General features: G+C 45.7%; 1 protein-coding gene across 1 annotated transcript; it reads left to right on the top strand.

Annotated features, from left to right (window-relative positions):
• Positions 1-7,169: 7,169 nt before the first annotated feature.
• Positions 7,170-15,929, top strand: LOC122541520 (uncharacterized). The gene is made up of 2 exons (XM_043678346.2): positions 7,170-8,074; positions 14,840-15,929. Exons 1-2 carry the CDS (start codon positions 7,588-7,590, stop codon positions 15,064-15,066), a joined length of 714 nt encoding a protein of 237 aa, XP_043534281.2. The 5' UTR covers positions 7,170-7,587; the 3' UTR covers positions 15,067-15,929.
• The last annotated feature ends 2,456 nt before the right edge of the window (positions 15,930-18,385 follow it).

An 18,385-nucleotide genomic window follows, 5' to 3' on the forward strand; every position in this document is an offset into this window, starting at 1 on the left:
TTTATGTCAAGGACAGCCACTTGCATCTCAGCTCATGTCAATCAGCATTATAAAGAAACATTCCAGTCCTAGCCCAGATACATACACACAGCAACACATAATTACTAAAACAAAAGGTCAGAGAGTTACTCTCAGAGCATTAACCAATATAACATTTGAGCAGCTAATAAAGAAGTAGCATTTCTTCCTCATGGGTCAGAATGATTAAGCTTGGCTGAGAGCCAGAAACCTGCACCATTTGATCGAATCTTCAAAAGAACACAATTCAAGGGCATAGTCAGGCAGTGCAAAACTTCTCTTCCCATATGATGCAAGTTACAGATAAGTTAGAGGAGACCAGAATGATGCAAAGCTGTGCCAGGGCCAGGCACAGTGGTGAAGGAGTAGTCCAAAGGATTTCTGAGAATACAAGATATTAGAGAGAAGGTTCTGGATTGGTAGAAATGACTTCTTCACCAATTCCTTCAATATTGCTCTTGTTCATTAGTTTGTGACCGGGTGAGCTGTCCTTAAGAAGGGTTATATCAGACTTGAAAGGTTAGCTCTGTTTCTCTCGCTACAGATGCTGCCAGACCTGGTGAATTTCTCCAGCACTTCATATGCGATTGTTTCAAGTTTCCAGCATGCACAATATTTTGCTTTTATTTGAGGATGGGCAAACATTACTCATAAGGAGATTAACAAAAGAGCATGGTTGTATCAGAGTTGTCAATTTGTCGCATATCAGATCCTCTCAAAATTCCCATTCAAACCCAAAGGGGTCTGTTCATGACAGCAAAGGTCTGTGAATCTGGGTTGAGCATAAATGTGAAAGAGGGCTTCAACAACATTGACTAAGGTTTGGGAATCTTCCAGAGGTGATATTTGTAGGATTTCCAGATATTCTTCCATGCGCTGTGAGCATCAATGGGGAAAGGCCAGTATTTTTTGTTTATTCATAACTGAGATTGAGAAGGTGATAGCAAATTGCCTTCTTGAACTGCTGCAATTCAGCTGGTGCATGGACTCCCAGTGTGCTATTGGGGAAGAGGTTCCATCATTTACACCAGCCACTGTAAAGGAATGGTACCAGGTCAGGATGTTATGATGCTGATGGTATTGCCGTGTATCTGCTGCCATTGTTAGAATGAAGACAATACTGAGGTTTGGATCATTTGCTCTAGCCTTTGGTCAATAATGGAGAGGATGGTGGCCATTTTTGGCAAAGATACAGGTTAGAAATTTATATAGGGAGCAGTAACACAGGTCAGGAAAGGATGGATCTGTTTTCTGCGGGGACCTGATATTGAAATCGTTTGCCTGCAGGCACAGCACAGAATGATTTTTTTTGGTCAATCCAACATTGCCAGCTTTTAATCACTGTCCAAGACAGATTCCGTGGCCTCATTACACAAACAAACACAATAAGACCCACCCCCGAAATTCCTGAACCCGGGAGGGCAGTACTGGGCAGTGCTGTCGACTAACTGCAATCTGGATAGGGACTTTATCCAGTGGGATACTGAGCTCAGGGTCAAATGTTCAGCCTCAGGGAGATGGTTATATATTGTACCTAGAAAATAGAACACGCATGAGAGGAATTTTACTTGAATTAGAAGATATTTTCAAAGTTAAAAATCATACAACAACAGGTTTAATTGGAAGCACTAGCTTTCGGAGCACCGCTCCTTCATCAGGTGGGTGTGGAGTACATAACTGTAAGACACAGAATTTATAGCAAAAGTTTACAGTGTGATGTAACTGAAATTATACATTGAAAAATATCTTGATTGTTTGTTGAGTCTCTCATCTGTTGGAATGACCATGTTAATTTCACTTCTTTCACATGTAAATCACAAAACATTTTTAAAAAGTTACATTCTCAGGTGAACTTTAACAATTGGTTCTGGATTAGTGGTGCTGGAAGAGCACAGCAGTTCAGGCAGCATCCAAGGAGCTTCGAAATCGATATTTCGGGCAAAAGCCCTTCATCAGGAATAACGGCAGTGAGCCTGAAGCGTGGAGAGATAAGCTAGAGGAGGGTGGGGGTGGGGACAAAGAAGCATAGAGTACAATAGGTGAGAGGGGGAGGGGATGAAGGTGAGGGTGGAGTGGATAGGTGGAAAAGGAGATACGCAGGTAGGACAAGTCCAGACAAGCCATGGGGACAGTGCTGAGCTGGAAGTTTAGAACTAGGGTGAGGTGGGGGAAGGGGAAATAAGGAAACTGTTGAAGTCCACATTGATGCCCTGGGGTCGAAGTGTTCCGAGGCGGAAGATGAGGCGTTCTTGCTCCAGTGTCTGGTGGTGAGGGAGCGGCGGTGAAGGAGGCCCAGGACCTCCATGTCCTCGGCAGAGTGGGAGGGGGAGTTGAAATGTTGGGCCACGGGGCGGTGTGGTTGTTTGGTGCAGGTGTCCCGGAGATGTTCCCTAAAGCGCTCTGCTAGGAGGCGCCCAGTCTCCCCAATGTAGAGGAGACCACATCGGGAGCAACGGATACAATAAATGATATTAGTGGATGTGCAAGTAAAACTTTGATGGATGTGGAAGGCTCCTTTAGGGAGTTAGATAGAGGTGAGGGAGGAGGGGTGGGCGCAGGTTTTACAGTTCCTGCGGTGGCAGGGGAAAGTGCCAGGATGGGAGGGTGGGTTGTAGGGGGGGCGTGGACTTAACCAGGTAGTCACGGAGGGAACGGTCTTTGAGGAAGGCAGAAAGGGGTGGGAAGGGAAATATATCCCTGGTGGTGGGGCCTGTTTGTCGGTGGCAGAAATGTTGGCAGATGATTTGGTTTATGCGAAGGTTGGTAGGGTGGAAGGTGAGCACCAGGGGCGTTCTGTCCTTGTTACGGTTGGAGGGGTGGGGTCTGAGGGCGGAGGTGCGGGATGTGGACGAGGTGCGTTGGAGTGCATCTTTAACCACGTGGGAAGGGAAATTGCGGTCTCTAAAGAAGGAGGTGGAACTGTTCCTCCTGGGAGCAGAAAAGGCGGAGGCGAAGGAATTGGGAATACGGAATGGCATTTTTGCAAGAGGTAGGGTGGGAAGAGATGTAATCCAGGTAGCTGTGGGAGTCAGTGGGTTTGTAAAAAATGTCAGTGTCAAGTCGGTCGTCATTAATGGAGATGGAGAGGTCCAGGAAGGGGAGGGAGGTGTCAGAGATGGTCCAGGTAAATTTATGGTCAGGGTGGAATGTGTTGGTGAAGTTGATGAATTGCTCAACGTCCTCGCGGGAGCACGAGGTGGCACCAATGGAGTCATCAATGTAGCAGAGGAAGAGGTGGGGAATGGTGACGGTGTAATTACGGAAGATCAACTGCTCTACGTAGCCAACAAAGAGACAGGCATAGCTGGGGTCCTTATGTGTGCCCATGGCTACCCCTTTGGTCTGGAGGAAGTGGGAGGATTCAAAGGAGAAATTGTTAAGGGTGAGGACCAGTTTGGCCAAACGAATGAGAGTGTCGGTGGAAGGATACTGTTGGGGATGTCTGGAGAGGAAAAAAACGGAGGGCTTGGAGGCCCTGGTCATGGCGGATGGAGGTGTAGAGGGATTGGATATCCATGGTGAAGATGAGGCGTTGGGGGCCGGGGAAACGGAAGTCTTGGAGGAGGTGGAGGGCGTGGGTGGTGTCTCGAACGTATGTGGGGAGTTCCTGGACTCGGGGAGATAGGACAGTGTCGAGGTAGGTAGAGATGAGTTCAGTGGGGCAGGAGCATGCTGAGACAATGGCTCGGCCAGGGTGGTCAGGCTTGTGGATCTTGGGAAGGAGATAGAACCGGGCAGTGCGGGGTTCCCGGACTATGAGGTTGGAAGCTATGGGTGGGAGATCTCTTGAGGTGATGTGGTTCTGTATGGTCTGGGAGATGATGGTTTGGTGTTGGGGGTTGGGTCATGGTCGAGGGGGCAGTAGGCAGAGGTGTCCTCGAGTTGACGTTTGGCTTCAGCGGTGTAGAGGTCAGTGCGCCAGACTACCACTGCGCCCCCTTTATCTGCTGGCTTGATGGTGAGGTTGGGATTAGAGCAGAGGGATTGGAGGGCTGCGCGTTGTGAGGGTGAGAGGTTGGAGTGCAGGAGGGAGGTAGACAGGTTGAGGCGGTTAATGTCCCGGCGGCAGTTGGAAATGAAGAGGTCAAGGGCAGGTAATAGGCCAGCGCGGGCTGTCCAGGTGGATGCAGTGTGTTGGAGGTGGGCGAAGGGGTCCTCAGAAGATGGGCAGGAGTCTTGATTGTGAAAGTAAGCTCGGAGGCGGAGGCGACGGAAGAATTGTTCGACGTCACGGCATGTATTTAATTCATTGTTGCGTGGACGGAGGGGGATGAAGGTGAGTCCTTTGCTGAGGACTGATCGTTCGTCCTCAGTGAAGGGGAGGTCTGGGGGGATGGTGAAAACTCGGCAGGGCTGGGAACTGGGATCTGGTGTGGGTCCCCTCCCCCACTCACCCATTGTACTCTAAGCCACTTTCTCCCCACCCCCACCCTCCTCTAGCTTATCTCTCCACGCTTCAGGCTCACTGCCTTTATTCCTGATGAAGGGCTTTTGCCCGAAACGTCGATTTCGAAGCTCCTTGGATGCTGCCTGAACTCTTCCAGCACCACTAATCCAGAATCTGGTTTCCAGCATCTGCAGTCATTGTTTTTACCTCGTTAATTTTAACAATTGGTGTCAGCCCAGATAATGTGTTGAAGGTGTTAGCCCCCATGTGCTGCTGTCTGTGCCATAATGTTTAGACTGATTCTATTCTAAAACATGAATGAACAGAATCTTACATGGATTCATGCAATTTTTGACCAAAGTACAATATAGCTCTACAAGTACATATTCACATATATATATATATATATATATATATGTGTGTGCATAGGTGTGTGTGGGGTGGGTGCTTGTGAGTGTCTGTGAGAGAGAGTATATATGTGTGTGTGAGAGTGTAAAGGGGTCTAAGTCTGTGAGAGTGTGCGTGTGTGTGTGTATAGGAGTGCCTGTTTGTGTGTAGGAGTGTGTGTGTGTGTGTATGTGTAGGAGTGCATGCGCGTGTGTGTGTGTGTTTGTGTTTATAGGAGTGCCTGTGTGTGTGTATGCATCCATGTGTATGTGTATTGGAGTGCCTGTTTGTGTGTGTGTATATAGGAGTGCCTGTTTGTGTGTAGGAGTGTGTGTGTGTGTGTGTATGTGTGTAGGAGTGTTTGTGTGTGTATGTAGTGTGACATGAACCCAAGGTCCCAGTTGAGGCCCTCCCTATTGGTATTGAACTTAGCTATCAGCCTCTGCTCGGCGACTTTTCGTTGCTGCCTATCCTGAAGTCCGCCTTGGAGGATGGTCACCCGAAGGTCTGCGGTCGAATGTCCTGGACCACTGAAGTGTTCCCTAACTGGGAGGAAACCCTCCTGTCTGTTGATTATTGTGCGGTGCCCATTCATCCGATTGTTACCGTGGCCTCTGCTCAGTTTCACCAATGTACCATGTCTCAGGGCATCCTTGCCTACAGCAAGATGACGTTGGCTGAGTCATATGAGTACCTAGGAGAAAGTGAGGACTGCAGATGCTGGAGACCAGAGTTGAAAAATGTGGTGCTGGAAAAACACAGCAGGCCAGGCAGCATCTGAGGAGCAGGAGAATCGACATTTTGGGCATAAGCACTGAACCTTCCTGAAGAGGGGCTTATGCCCGAAACGTTGATTCTCCTGCTCCTTGGATGCTGCCTGGCCTGCTGTGCTTTTCCAGCACCACATTTTTCAACTCATATGAGTACCTGCTAAGTACATGGAGGGAGGTGTCCCCACGTGTAATGGTGGAATCCATGTCCATACTCTGACACGTCTTGCAGCGCCTACCATGACAGGGTTGTATGGAGTTGTCGTGAAAGCCAGGCAGTTTGCCAAGAACAACGGTCTGTTTGAGGTTTGGCAGTTGTTTAAAGGCAAGTAATGGAGGTGTGGGGAAGGTCTTGGTGAGGTGCTCATCCTCATTGATAATGTGTTGCAGTCCACAAAGAACATGACGTAGTTTTTCAGCTCCTGGGAAGTACTGGACGACAAAAGGTATCCTGTCGGTTGCACCGCACAACAATCAACAGACAGGAGTGTTCCCTCCCAGTTGGGGAACACTTCAGCGGTCCAGGGCATTCGACCTCAGACCTTCATGTGACAATCCTCCAAGCGGACTTCGAGACAGGCAGCAGCGAAAAGTGGCCGAGCAGATGCTGATAGCCAAGTTCGATACCCATAGGGAGGGCCTCAACCGCCACCTTGGGTTCATGTCACATTACTATATACACACACACACACATTCTTACACACACGCACACACATACACATACATTTCTACACACACGCACATACATATTCACACTCTTACACACACATGCACACAGACACTCCTACACAAACGCGCACACACAGACACTCCTATACACATGAACACACAGAGGCACTCATATACACACACACAGGCACTCCTACACACACACATACACAGACACTCCTATACAAACACACACACACAGGCACTCCTACACAAACACACACGTACACACACAGGCATTTCTACACACACACACTCAGACACACATACACATACACTCCTACACACATGCGCACACAGACACTCCTACACAAACACACACACAGGCACTCCTACACACACACATACAGGCACTCCTATACACATAACACGCACGCACACCCACACTCACATATGCACTCTGACAGGCTTAGACCCCTTTACACTCACACACACATACACTCTCTCTCACAGATACTCACAACCCCCTACACGACACACACAAACCCACATGCACACATATACATATATGTTTATGGGTGAATATGTACTTGTAGAGTTACATTGTACTGCATGAATCCATGTAAGATTCTGTTCGTTCATGTTTTAGATTAGAACCAGTCTAAACATTATGACACAGACAACAGCACACAGGGGGCTAAAACCTTCAATATATTATCTGGACTGACACCAATTGTTAAAGTTCACCTGAGAATGGAACTTTTAAAAAGAGTTTTGCGATTTACATATGAAAGAAGTGAAACTAACATGGTCATTCTAACAGATGAGAGACTTTGCAAACAATCAAGGTATTTTTCAATGTATAATTTCAGTTACATCACACTGTAAACTTTTGCTATAAATTCTGTGTCTTACAGTTGTGTACTCCACAACCACCTGATGAAGGAGCAGCGCTCCGAAAGCTAGTGCTTTCAATTAGACCTGTTGGGCTATAACCTGATGTTGTCCGATTTTTAACTTTGTACACCCCAGTCCAACACTGGCATTTCCAAATCAAGATATTTTCAGGTCGTTCAAGCACTTTGTTCTCCATTCAAAAACTTAAACTTTCTGTTGTCATGTGAATAATGTGTGGGAGGTGATTTCGATCCGAATCTCTCTCATTCCAGTTTTCTTGAAAGCTGCTAATGCTCATTTCTGAATTTATTTCGAAGTTCAAAATGAAATACTATTTCCCGCAGTTACTTGCTACAAAGCCCCACTCCGAACTCTATTCCCAGAAAGACGGTGTGGTCAGTAGGAGGAGCTCGGAGCCTATCCCAAAGAGCTCATTTTCACCAGACTGAGTCCAGAACCCCCAGTCTGCAGGAGAGTGCAATGCTCAGTGATACTGAGGCCCAAAACATGCCGCTGTTTCAGAATCGCTGTCGTCTCATTGTGTACTCGCTCTGTCCCGATGAGAAACTTCGGAAGATCATCGACAGGTTAGATTTGGGCAGCATGGAGGTCGAGTACCGTCCATTTGAAGACGAGCTGCAGCTTTCCTACTTGCTGTGGCGCTGTTGCTGGGGCACCTTGCGAGCCTTTCAGGCTTTCTGCTGCGGGCTGTCCAAGCTCCTCCGCCCGTTGATCTCTTCCCTATGCTGCTGCTGTTCCCCTCTCTGCTCAATTGTGGCCGAGTGCTTTAACCGTTCCCCCATGGTCTGGAGATACCTTATGTGTCGATGTTTCCGGAATTGCTGGTTTCCGAAGTATCACAATCTGTATGGAGTGTACCACACAAATCTTTATGGAAGACGGAACCTTACGGACGTGCGCGACTCTTTCTATGACAACTTTTTAAAGTACATGGAATTAAAAGCTGGTAAGGAGTAACAATGAGGTAACTTTGCTTTTAACTGTAATAACTGCAACGTGAATCGCACACTTTGACGTTTGTGAACTCTGTGATCATTCCAACTCGATAACGCTGACAGTGCCCTGCATCCCCTCCCACTCTGTCTTACCCTGTCCCCCGTTCTGAGCTCTGACATCTCCCAGCATTTTATAAAGGAACAACCCTCTCATCCCAAGAGACGATCTAATGAAACCTTCACCGCATCCCAACGCAGGCATATTGAGACCAAACCTGCACATTTCAGGAATGGTCTAACAAAGTCATTTCTGATCGTATTCGGTACACTCGAATCGCCGTGCGTTCAAAGGCAGCAGAACATTAGGCTTCCTAATTGTTGGCTGAAAGGATATGCTAACTTTGAGTTCCTGGTACAAGCACATCCAAGTCCATCTGGAGACCAATATTAACAAGTTTTATGCCTTTATCTGCCTTTGTTGCGTTAATGACCAAAGTTCTCGACATTATATTTCATTTTCCAACAAACCTTTTAACGTCATGTGACAGTGGGTTATATAAATAGCTCAGGGAAATCACAAGTGCTTTACACAGAATGTTTATTCCTTTATTCATTGAAAGCAATTGAATTGATTTAGCGTTATTGTCACATGTACTCACTGAGCACAGTGAAATGTTTATGATTCGCCGCTCAGTGCCACCTGAGGTACAGAATACCGAGAGACATTGACGGGAGGAGCAGGAGGAGGCCATTCAGCCCTTCCAGCCTGCTCCGCCATTCATCACAATCATGGCTGATCATCCAACTCAATAACCTAATCCTGTTTTCTCCCCTTTGGTTCCATTTGCTCCAAATGCTCTATCTGGACATCTTTTGAATACATTCAATGTTTTGCCATCAACTACTTCTTGTGGTAATGTATTCCACAGGTTCACCACTCTCTGAGTAAAGAATGGGGTGGCAAGGTGGTTCAGTGATTATCACTGCTGCCTCACAGCACTAGGGTTCCAGGTTCAATTCCTGCCTTGGGTGACTGTTTGTGTGGAGTTTGCACATTCTCCCCGTGTCTGTGTGGGTTTCCTCCGGGTGCTCTGGTTTCCTCCCACAGTCCAAAAATGTGCAGGTTAGGTGAATTGGCCATGCTAAATTGCCCATAGTGTTAAGTGCAGGGGTAAATGTAGGGGAATGGGTCTGGGTGGGTTGCGCTTTGGAGGGTCAGTGTGGACTTGTTGGGCCGAAGGGCCTGTTTCCGCACTGTAGGGAATTTAATCAATCTAGACACCTTTTGAATGCATTTAATGTTTTGCCATCAACTACTTCTTATGGTAAAATATTCCATATGTTCACCACTCTGAATGAAGAAATGTCTCCTCATTTCTGTCCGAAATGGTCTCCCCTGAATCCTCAGACTGTGAGCTCTGGTTCTGAACACACCCACTATCAGGAGCATCCTCCCTGCATCTACCCTGTCATAGAGTCAAAGAGTCATAGAGGTGTACAGCATAGAAACAGACCCTTCGGTACAACTCATCCATGCTGACCAGTTATCCTAACCTAATCTAGTCCCATTTTCCAGCACCTGGCCCATATCCCACTCAATCCTTCCTATTCATATATCCATCCAGATGCCTTTTAAATGCTGTAATTGTACCAGCCTCCATCACTACTTCTGACAGCTCATTCCATACATGCACCATCCTCTGCATGAAAAAGTTGCCACTTAGGACCCTTTTATATTTTTCCCCTCTCATGCTAAACTTATGTTCTGGACACCCCCACCCCAGGGAAAAGACTGTGTCTATTTATCCTGTACATGTACTGACCTCACCATGTGCTTCCTTTGTCTGTTCTTCTCTCTTTTAAAACTGCTGTTTTTTTGACTCTTTTCCCCAAAGTTCCAAAACAATGCAACAGCATATAAAACAGTAATTGCTGCTCCTGGAATTTGAGGAAATCACCTCCAGCACCTAAAATACCTCAAAAAAAAGGAGCAGCTCTTGCAGCCAGAAATTTTTCCCGTCCTCCATCCCAGCACCGCCTTCTTGACCTGCAATCATCTTCCCGACCTCTCTGCCCCCACCCCCTCTCCAGCCTATCACCCTCACCTTAACATCCTTCCAACTATCGCATTCCCAACGCCCCTCCCCCAAGTCCCTCCTTTTATCTTAGTCTGCTTGGCACACCGTTCCCATTCCTGAAGAAGGGCTTATGTCCGAAACGTTGATTCTCCTGCTCCTTGGATGCTGCCTGACCTCCTGTGCTTTTCCAGCAACACATTTTTCAGCTCTGATCTCCAGCATCTGCAGTCCTCACTTTCTCCTAGTTGTATTATAGACCCCCTAATAGTCAGAGGGAAATTGAGAAACAAACTTGTAAGGAGATCTCGGCTATCTGTAAGAATAATAGGGTAATTATGGTCAGGGATTTTAACTTTCCAAACATCGACTGGGACTGTCATAGTGTTAAAGGTTTAGATGGAGAAGAATTTCTTAAGTGCGTGCAATTTTCTGATTCAGTATGTGGATGTACCGACTAGAGAATGTGCAAAACTTGACCTACTCTTGGGAAATAAGGCAGAGCAGGCGAATGAGGTGTCAGTGGGGGAGCACTTTGAGGTCAGCGACCGTAATTCTATTCGTTTTAAAATAGTAATGGAAAAGGATAGACCAGATCTAAAAGTTGAAGTTCTAAATTAGAGAAAGGCCAATTTTGACGTTATTAGGCAAGATCTTTCGAAAGCTGATTGGAGGCAGATGTTCGCAGGTAAAGGGACGGCTGGAAAATGGAAAGCCTTCAGAAATGAGATAACAAGAATCCAGAGAAAGTATATTCCTGTCAGGGTGAAAGGAAAGGCTGGTAGGTGTAGGGAATGCTGGATGACTAAAGAAATTGAGGAGAAAGTGAGGTCTGCAGATGCTGGAGATCAAAGTTGAAACTTTATTGCTGGAACAGCACAGCAGGTCAGGCAGCATCCAGGGAACAGGAGATTCGACGTTTCGGGCACAGGCCCTTCTTCAGGAATGCCTGAAGAAGGAATGCTCATTCCTGAAGAAGGGCCTGTGCCCGAAACGTCGAATCTCCTGTTCCCTGGATGCTGCCTGACCTGCTGTGCTGTTCCAGCAATAAAGTTTCAACTAAAGAAATTGAGGGTTTGGTTAAGAAAAAGAAGGAAGCATATGTCAGGTATAGACAGGATAGATCGAGTGGATCCTTAGAAGAGTATAAAGAAAGTAGGAGTATACTTAAGAGGGAAACCAGGAGGGCAAAAAGGGGACATGAGGTAGCTTTGGCAAATAGAATTAAGGAGAATCCAAAAGGTTTTTACAAATATATTAAGGACAAAAGGGTAACTAGGTAGAGAATAGGGCCCCTCAAAGAAGGGCTTATGCCCGAAACATCGATTCTCCTGTTCCCTGGATGCTGCCTGACCTGCTGCGCTTTTCCAGCAACACATTTTCACCCCTCAAAGATCAGCAAGGCGGCCTTTGTGTGGAGCCACAGAAAATGGGGAAGATACTAAATGAATATTTTGTATCATTGTTTACTGTGGAAAAGGATATGGAAGATATAGACTGTAGGGAAATAGGTGACATCTTGCAAAATGTCAAGATTACAGAGGAGGAAGTGCTGGATGTCTTGAAACTGTTAAAGGTGGATGAATCCCCAGGACCTGATCAGGTGTAACCAAGAACTCTGTGGGAAGCCAGAGGCGTGATTGCTGGGCCTCTTGCTGAGATATTTGTATCATCAATAGTCACAGGTGAGGTGCAGGAAGACTGGAGGTTGGCAAATGTCGTGCCACCGTTTAAGAAGGGCGGTAAAGACAAGCCAGGGATCTATAGACCAGTGAGTCTGACCTCAGTGGTGGGCAAGTTGTTGGCGGGAATCCTGAGGGATTCTGGATTAGATGTGCTGGAAGAGCACAGCAGTTCAGGCAGCATCCGAGGAGCAGCAGCAAAATCGACGTTTCGGGCAAAAGGATGTACATGTATTTGGAAAGGCAAGGACTGATTAGGGATAGTCAACATGGCTTTGTGCGTGAGAAATCATGTCTCACAAACTTGATTGAGTTTTTTGAAGAAGTAACAAAGAGGATTGACGAGGGCAGAGCAATAGATGTGATCTATATGGACTTCAGTAAGGCATTCGACAAGGTTCCCCATGGGAGACTGATGAGCAAGGTTAGATCTCATGGAGTACAGGGACAACTAGCCATTTGGATACAGAACTGGCTCAAAGGTGGAAGACAGAGGGTGGTGGTGGAGGGTTGTTTTTCAGACTGGAGGCCTGTGACCAGTGGAGTGCCACAAGGATCGGTGCTGGGTCCTCTACTTTTTGTCATTTGCATAAATGATTTGGATGCGAGCATAAGAGATACAGTTAGTAAGTTTGCAGATGACACCTAAATTGGAAGTGTAGTGGACAGCGAAGAGGGTTACCTCAGATTACAACAGGATCTGAGCTAGATGGGCCAATGGGCTGAGAAGTGGCAGATGGAGTTTAATTCAGATAAATGCGAGGTGCTGCAATTTGGGAAAGCAAATCTTAGCAGGACATATACACTTAATGGTAAGGTCCTAGGGAGTGTTACTGAACAGAGAGACCTTGGAGTGCAGGTTCATAGTTCCTTGAAAGTGGAGTCACAGATAGATAGAATAGTGAAGAGGGAGTTTGGTATGCTTTCCTTTATTGGTCAGTGCATTGAGTACAGGAGTTGGGAGGTCATGGTGTGGCTGTACAAGACATTGGTTAGGCCACTGTTGGAATGTTGCATGCAAGTCCAGTCTCCTTCCTATCAGAAAGATGTTATGAAACTTGAAAACGTTCAGAAATGATTTACAAGGATGTTGCCAGGGTTGAAGGATTCGAGGTATAGGGAGAGGCTGAACAGGCTGGGGTTGTTTTCTCTGGATCGTCGGAGGCTGAAGGGTGACCTTATAGAGGTTTACAAAATTATGAGGGGCACAGATAGGATAAATAGACAAAGTCTTTTCCTTGGGGTCGGGGAATCCAGAACTAGAGGGCATAGGTTTAGGGTGAGAGGGGAACGATATAAAAGAGACCTAAGGGGCAACATTTTTCATGTAGAGGGTGGTACGTGTATGGAATGAGCTGCCAGAGGAAGTGGCGGAAACTGGTACAATTGCAATATTTTAAGAGGCATTTGGATGGGTATATGAATAGGAAGGGTTTGGAGGGATATGGGCCGGGTGCTGGTAGGTGGGACTAGATTGGGTTGGGATATCTGGTCGGCATGGACAGGTTAGACTGAAGGGTCTGTTTCCATGCTGTACATCTCTATGACTCTATGACTGTATGCCCCTCATGATTTTATAAACCTCTATAAGGTCACCCCTCAGCCTCAGACACGCCAGTGAAAACAGCCCCAGCCTATTCAGCCTCTCCCTATAGCCCAAACCTTTCAACTCTGGCAACATCCTTATAAATCTTCTCTGAACCCTTTCAAGTTTCGCAACATCCTCCAACTGTCTAGCCCTGTTAGAAGTTTATGAAGTATCTTATAAAAGTATACTTATAAAATATATAGATACTTATCGATATACTTATTGAAAAAGTAGATACCTGGGGCGTTACGGTGGCTCAGTGGTTAGCACCGTTGCCTCACATCAATAGGGACCCAGGTTTGATTCCTGCCTCTAGTGACTGTCTGTGTGGAGTTTGCACATTCTCCCTTGTCTGCGTGGGTTTCCTCTGAGTGCTCTAGTTTCCTCCCACAGTCCATGCTAAATTGCCCATCGTGTTCAGTGCATTAGTCAGAGGGAAATGGGTCTGGGTGGGTTACTCTTTGAAGGGGACTTGTTGGACTGAAGGACCTATTTCCACACTGTAGGGAATCTAATCTATGAGATGCCCCCTCATTCATTTGAACTCCAGTGAAATCAATTCTAACTTAGCCAATCTCTCCTCATACATCAGTCCCACCATCCCTGGAATCAGCCGGGTAAACCTTCACTACACTCCCTCGAGGGCAAGAGCATTCTTGCTCAGAAAAGGAGATCAAATCTGCACACAATATTTTCGATGTGGCCTCACCAAGGTGCTGTATAACTGCAATCACAAATCCCTGCTCTGGTACCATCCTCAGCAACAGAATACAGAAATGACAAAAAAACAGGTGACATTACAGCTATACACAGTGCAGCTATACACATTATACCAATAGGTTGGAAAAAATTGAAGCAATGTTAAAAAGACAACCAACACAGTCTCTTTCCAAAGGCTCTCTGCCGCAGACCAGCACAGGGGGTTTCCACATGGTCATATCACTGGCTGCTGCCATGCTCCACACTGAATTGCTGGATTCTTCACTCTGGCTGCTGTTTGCTGGTGTCCCTGCTCTAGCTGTTGGTCACCAGTCTCCCAGCTTTGGGTTGCTGGTTGGTTTCACTACTTTGGGCCACTGGTCACCGCCATCCCTCTCCGGCTGCTGGTGCCTGGTTTCTCTACTTCCATCTGCTGGTCACCGTGTTCCTGTCTGGCTGCTGGTCACCAGTGTCCCTGCTCCAGCCACTGCTTGCTGGTGTCTCTGTCCACAGCCAACCCTGCTTTGGAGGATGGCAGAAGGGAGGAGAGAGGGAGACAAAGAATGATAAGGAAAAAGAATGGGAGTAGCCAAGGAGTGGAAGTGCAATACATAGATTCTGGGGGCATGTTTTACTAAGAAGCTGCCAGGTGCCTAGCATACCCTGATGGTGTCCATTGAATTTCAGAAAATTCTGTTTCTTTAATATTTCTAATATTGGTTTATTCTGTAGGAAAATCATCCCTGATATTTATTGTTGATGATGAGAGAAATGGGAAAGAGGCAAAGGAAAACATTGAAGCAGAACATCCAACACTAAGAAAATGCTGTGATAAAATATTTGTTTTTGAGCCCCAGAATCCCAATGGCCAGACTGTATGGAATCAAGAGGAAATTCGCAACTTCAACAGATATCTGAGTGCATTTCAACAGAATTATACTCCAGAGCGTGCTTTATAGAGTACAAGGATGTTGATGACGCAATTTTCCACTCTGCTTTCGCAAAATAGCCAACTTTTAAATTACCTACTTTTGAACAGTTTTAACTATTTTAGTTTGGGTAATCCTGATGTTTCCAATTTCTGTAATGGAACCATTTAATGCAGAAGAGGCCCTTTGGACCATCCAGTCTGCACTGCCAAAAACTATTCTATGACCTACTTTAGTCCCACTTTCCCGTACTAGACCAATATCCTTGAACTGTCTGTTTAGGGTTAAGTTTGACTTGGGCACTGCCTAACATTTTTCAGATGCTTCTGGCAAAGTGCTCACTCCCCACCTGCAATGTCCTTCCCTAAGTGACATTGACCTGAATCATTGCTGTCCATGTGTTTTTGGCATACTTACATTGCTGTTTGGGAAGAAGTTCAAGGTTTTTGATCCTGTGACAGTGAAGAAGTAGAAATATAATTCTAAGTTAGAATGGTGTGTGCCTTGGAGGAGTACGTACAGGTTATGTGAAAAAGAGGAAAGAACAAGGCATTATTTGTCTTTAAATGTTTTCTTTATTTTATCTAAAGATTTTGACATGTTTCATTTGCTCAAAATATTATTTTCCCTTGATGTGAAGCATTGGTAATTTTATGAAAATGCTGTAAAACTGTAACATAATTATTAAAAATCAAATGTGTTCATGTATCAGTATAAAGAAACAAATAAGGTAACTGAAGTAAATCTGTACCATGGGTGGGTAAGGCTGCCTTTGGAAGAGTGCCTTTGATGTTTTTACTAACACCAAAATACTTCTCCTGTACATAAGCTCTTTGTACTGATTATTGGCTATTTTTGTTTGATGTTCAATAAACCTGTCCAACTGTTCACAATCTGGTCTAATAGTGTGAGTACTTTCCAACCTTGGGTGCCAACTATGTCATGGAATGTCATGTGAATGTACTGAGTCAGGAAAATCTGAAAGCAGAATTCTTTTCAATTCCCAGAGATCACTTCACTATACAAATATTGAGTTTTCTACTTCATAGATTTTACAAAACAATTCTGTTTCAGAGAATATCATATGATGGTCAGTCAAAATGATAAGGTAAGAAAGAACCCAAACCCATTCTAGTACATGTTCACCTGCCATTGGCTCCACCCCTGCACAGTAAATGAACTCTCTATGGAGATGGTACTACCACAATTAATTGCCCTGAATTTGTCTTCTTCTGCCCCTGAGGTGATGCATTGAGATTAAGTTTGTCAAATATCGTATTGTAGTTTGTGGTGACGACTGTTTATAAACTTCTGGTGTGCAAAATATGAACATGAAGTGGAAGATGCTCAGCAGATTTTACTCTGCATCTGAATGATGTCTAATTTCTGTGGGAAGGAGAGAGACTTGTGGTTGGTGTGTTGCCTCCGAGGTAGCAGGGTCCTTGATGTCTCTGATTGAGTTTTCAGGGATCCTTGAGGGGGAGGGGGAGCAGCCCCAAGTTTTGGTCCACATAGGTACCAACAACATAGGTAGGAAGAGAGATGGGGATTAAAGACAGAAATTCAGGCAGCTAGGGTGGAAGCTTAGAGCTAGAACAAACAGAGTTGTTATCTCTAGTTTGTTGCCTGTGCCATGTGCTAGCGAGGTGAGGAATACGGAAAGAGTGGAGATGAACGCGTGGCTACAGGGATGATGCAGGAGGGGGACTTTGGATTCCTGGATAATTGGGACTCTTTCTGGGGTAGATGGGACCTCTACAAACAGGATGGTCTTCACCTGAACCAGAGTGGTACCAATATCCAGGGGGAGAAATTTGCTAATGCTCTTTGGGCAGGTTTAAACTAATTTAGCAGGGAGATGGGAACCTAAACTGTAGTTCCAGTACACAGGAAGCTGAGAGTAGTGAGGTCAGAAATAAGGTTTCAAGGTCACATGAGGGCAGTGGCAAGCAGGAAGTTGGTTTAAAGTGTGTCTACTTCAATGTCAGGAGCATCTGGAATAAGGTAGGTGAACTTGCAGCATAGGTTTGTACCTGGGATTTTGATGTTGTGGCCATTTTGGAGACATGAGTATAGCAGGGACAGGAATGGTTATTGCAGGTTCTGGGATTTAGGTGTTTCAGTAACAACAGAGAAGGTGGTAAAAGATTGGGGGTGGGGGGGGGGGGAAGGTGGCATTGTTCATCAAGGACAGTATTATGGTGGCGGAAATGTAGTTTGAGGCCTTGTCTACTGAGATAGTATGGGCTGGGGTTAGAAACAGGAAAGGAGAGGTCATCCTGTTGGGAGTTTTCTATAGTTGTCCAAATAGTTCCAGAGGTGTAGAGGAAAGGATAGCAAAGATGATTCTCAATAGGAGCAAGAGTGACAGAGTAGCTGTTATGGGAAAATTCAACCTTCCAAATATTGACTGGGAATACTCTAGTTCAAGTACTTTAGATGGGTCAGTTTTTGTCCAATATGCACAGGAGAGTTTCCTGACACAGTATGTAGACAGGCCAACAAGGGGTGAAGCCACATTAGATTTGGTATTGGATAATGAACCCAGCCAGGTGTTAGATTTGGAGGTAAGTGAACACTTTGGTGATAGTGACCACAGTATTTACTCAGGAACAGGGCATTGTCGTCGATGTGAATACTGAGTCACAAATAAGTAGAATGGATGGCTTTGAGGTATGTAGAGAAGAGGTGTTGGAAATCCTGGAAAAGGTGAAAATAGATAAGTCCCCTGGGCCTGATGGCATTTATCCTAGGATTCTCTGGGAAGCAAGGGAGGAGATTGCAGAGCCATTGGCCTTGATTTTTATGTCCTCTTTGTCTACAGGAGTAGTGCCAGAAGACTGGAGGATAGCAAATGTGGTTCCCTTGTTCAAAAAGGGGAGTAGGGATAACCCTAGTACTATAGGCCGGTGAGTCTCACTTCTGTTGTGGGCAAAGTCTTAGAGAGAATTGTAAGGGATAGGATTTATGAACATCTGGATAGGAATAATGTGATCAAGGATAGTCAGCATGGTTTTGTGAAGGGCAGGTCGTGCCTCACAAACCTTATTGAATTCTTTGAAAAGGTGACGAAGGAGGTTGATGAGGGGAAAGCGGTAGATGTGGTATATATGGATTTTAGTAAGGCGTTTGATAAGGTTCCCCACGGTAGGCTACTGCAGAAAATACGGAGATATGGCATTGAGGGTGAGTTGGAGGTTTGGATTAGGAATTGGCTGGATGGAAGAAGACAGAGGGTAGTAGTTGATGGCAAAGTTTCTTCATGGAGTGCCGTCACTAGCGGTGTTCCGCAAGGATCTGTTTTGGGACCATTGCTGTTTGTCATTTTTATAAATGACCTGGAAGAGGG

This window comes from Chiloscyllium plagiosum, unplaced genomic scaffold (genome assembly GCF_037043375.1).
Source record: "Chiloscyllium plagiosum isolate Xiang-an unplaced genomic scaffold, Cpla_swu_hap1 HiC_scaffold_35, whole genome shotgun sequence".
NCBI classification, from domain to species: Eukaryota; Metazoa; Chordata; class Chondrichthyes; order Orectolobiformes; family Hemiscylliidae; genus Chiloscyllium; species Chiloscyllium plagiosum.

Bases quoted from the DNA above. Each gene is read 5' to 3' on its own strand.
- LOC122541520 (XM_043678346.2), top strand. From the start codon at position 7,588: ATGCTCAGTGATACTGAGGCCCAAAACATGCCGCTGTTTCAGAATCGC. The intron at 8,075-14,839 runs GTAAGGAGTAAC...TTTATTCTGTAG, and splicing joins GTACATGGAATTAAAAGCTG to GAAAATCATCCCTGATATTT.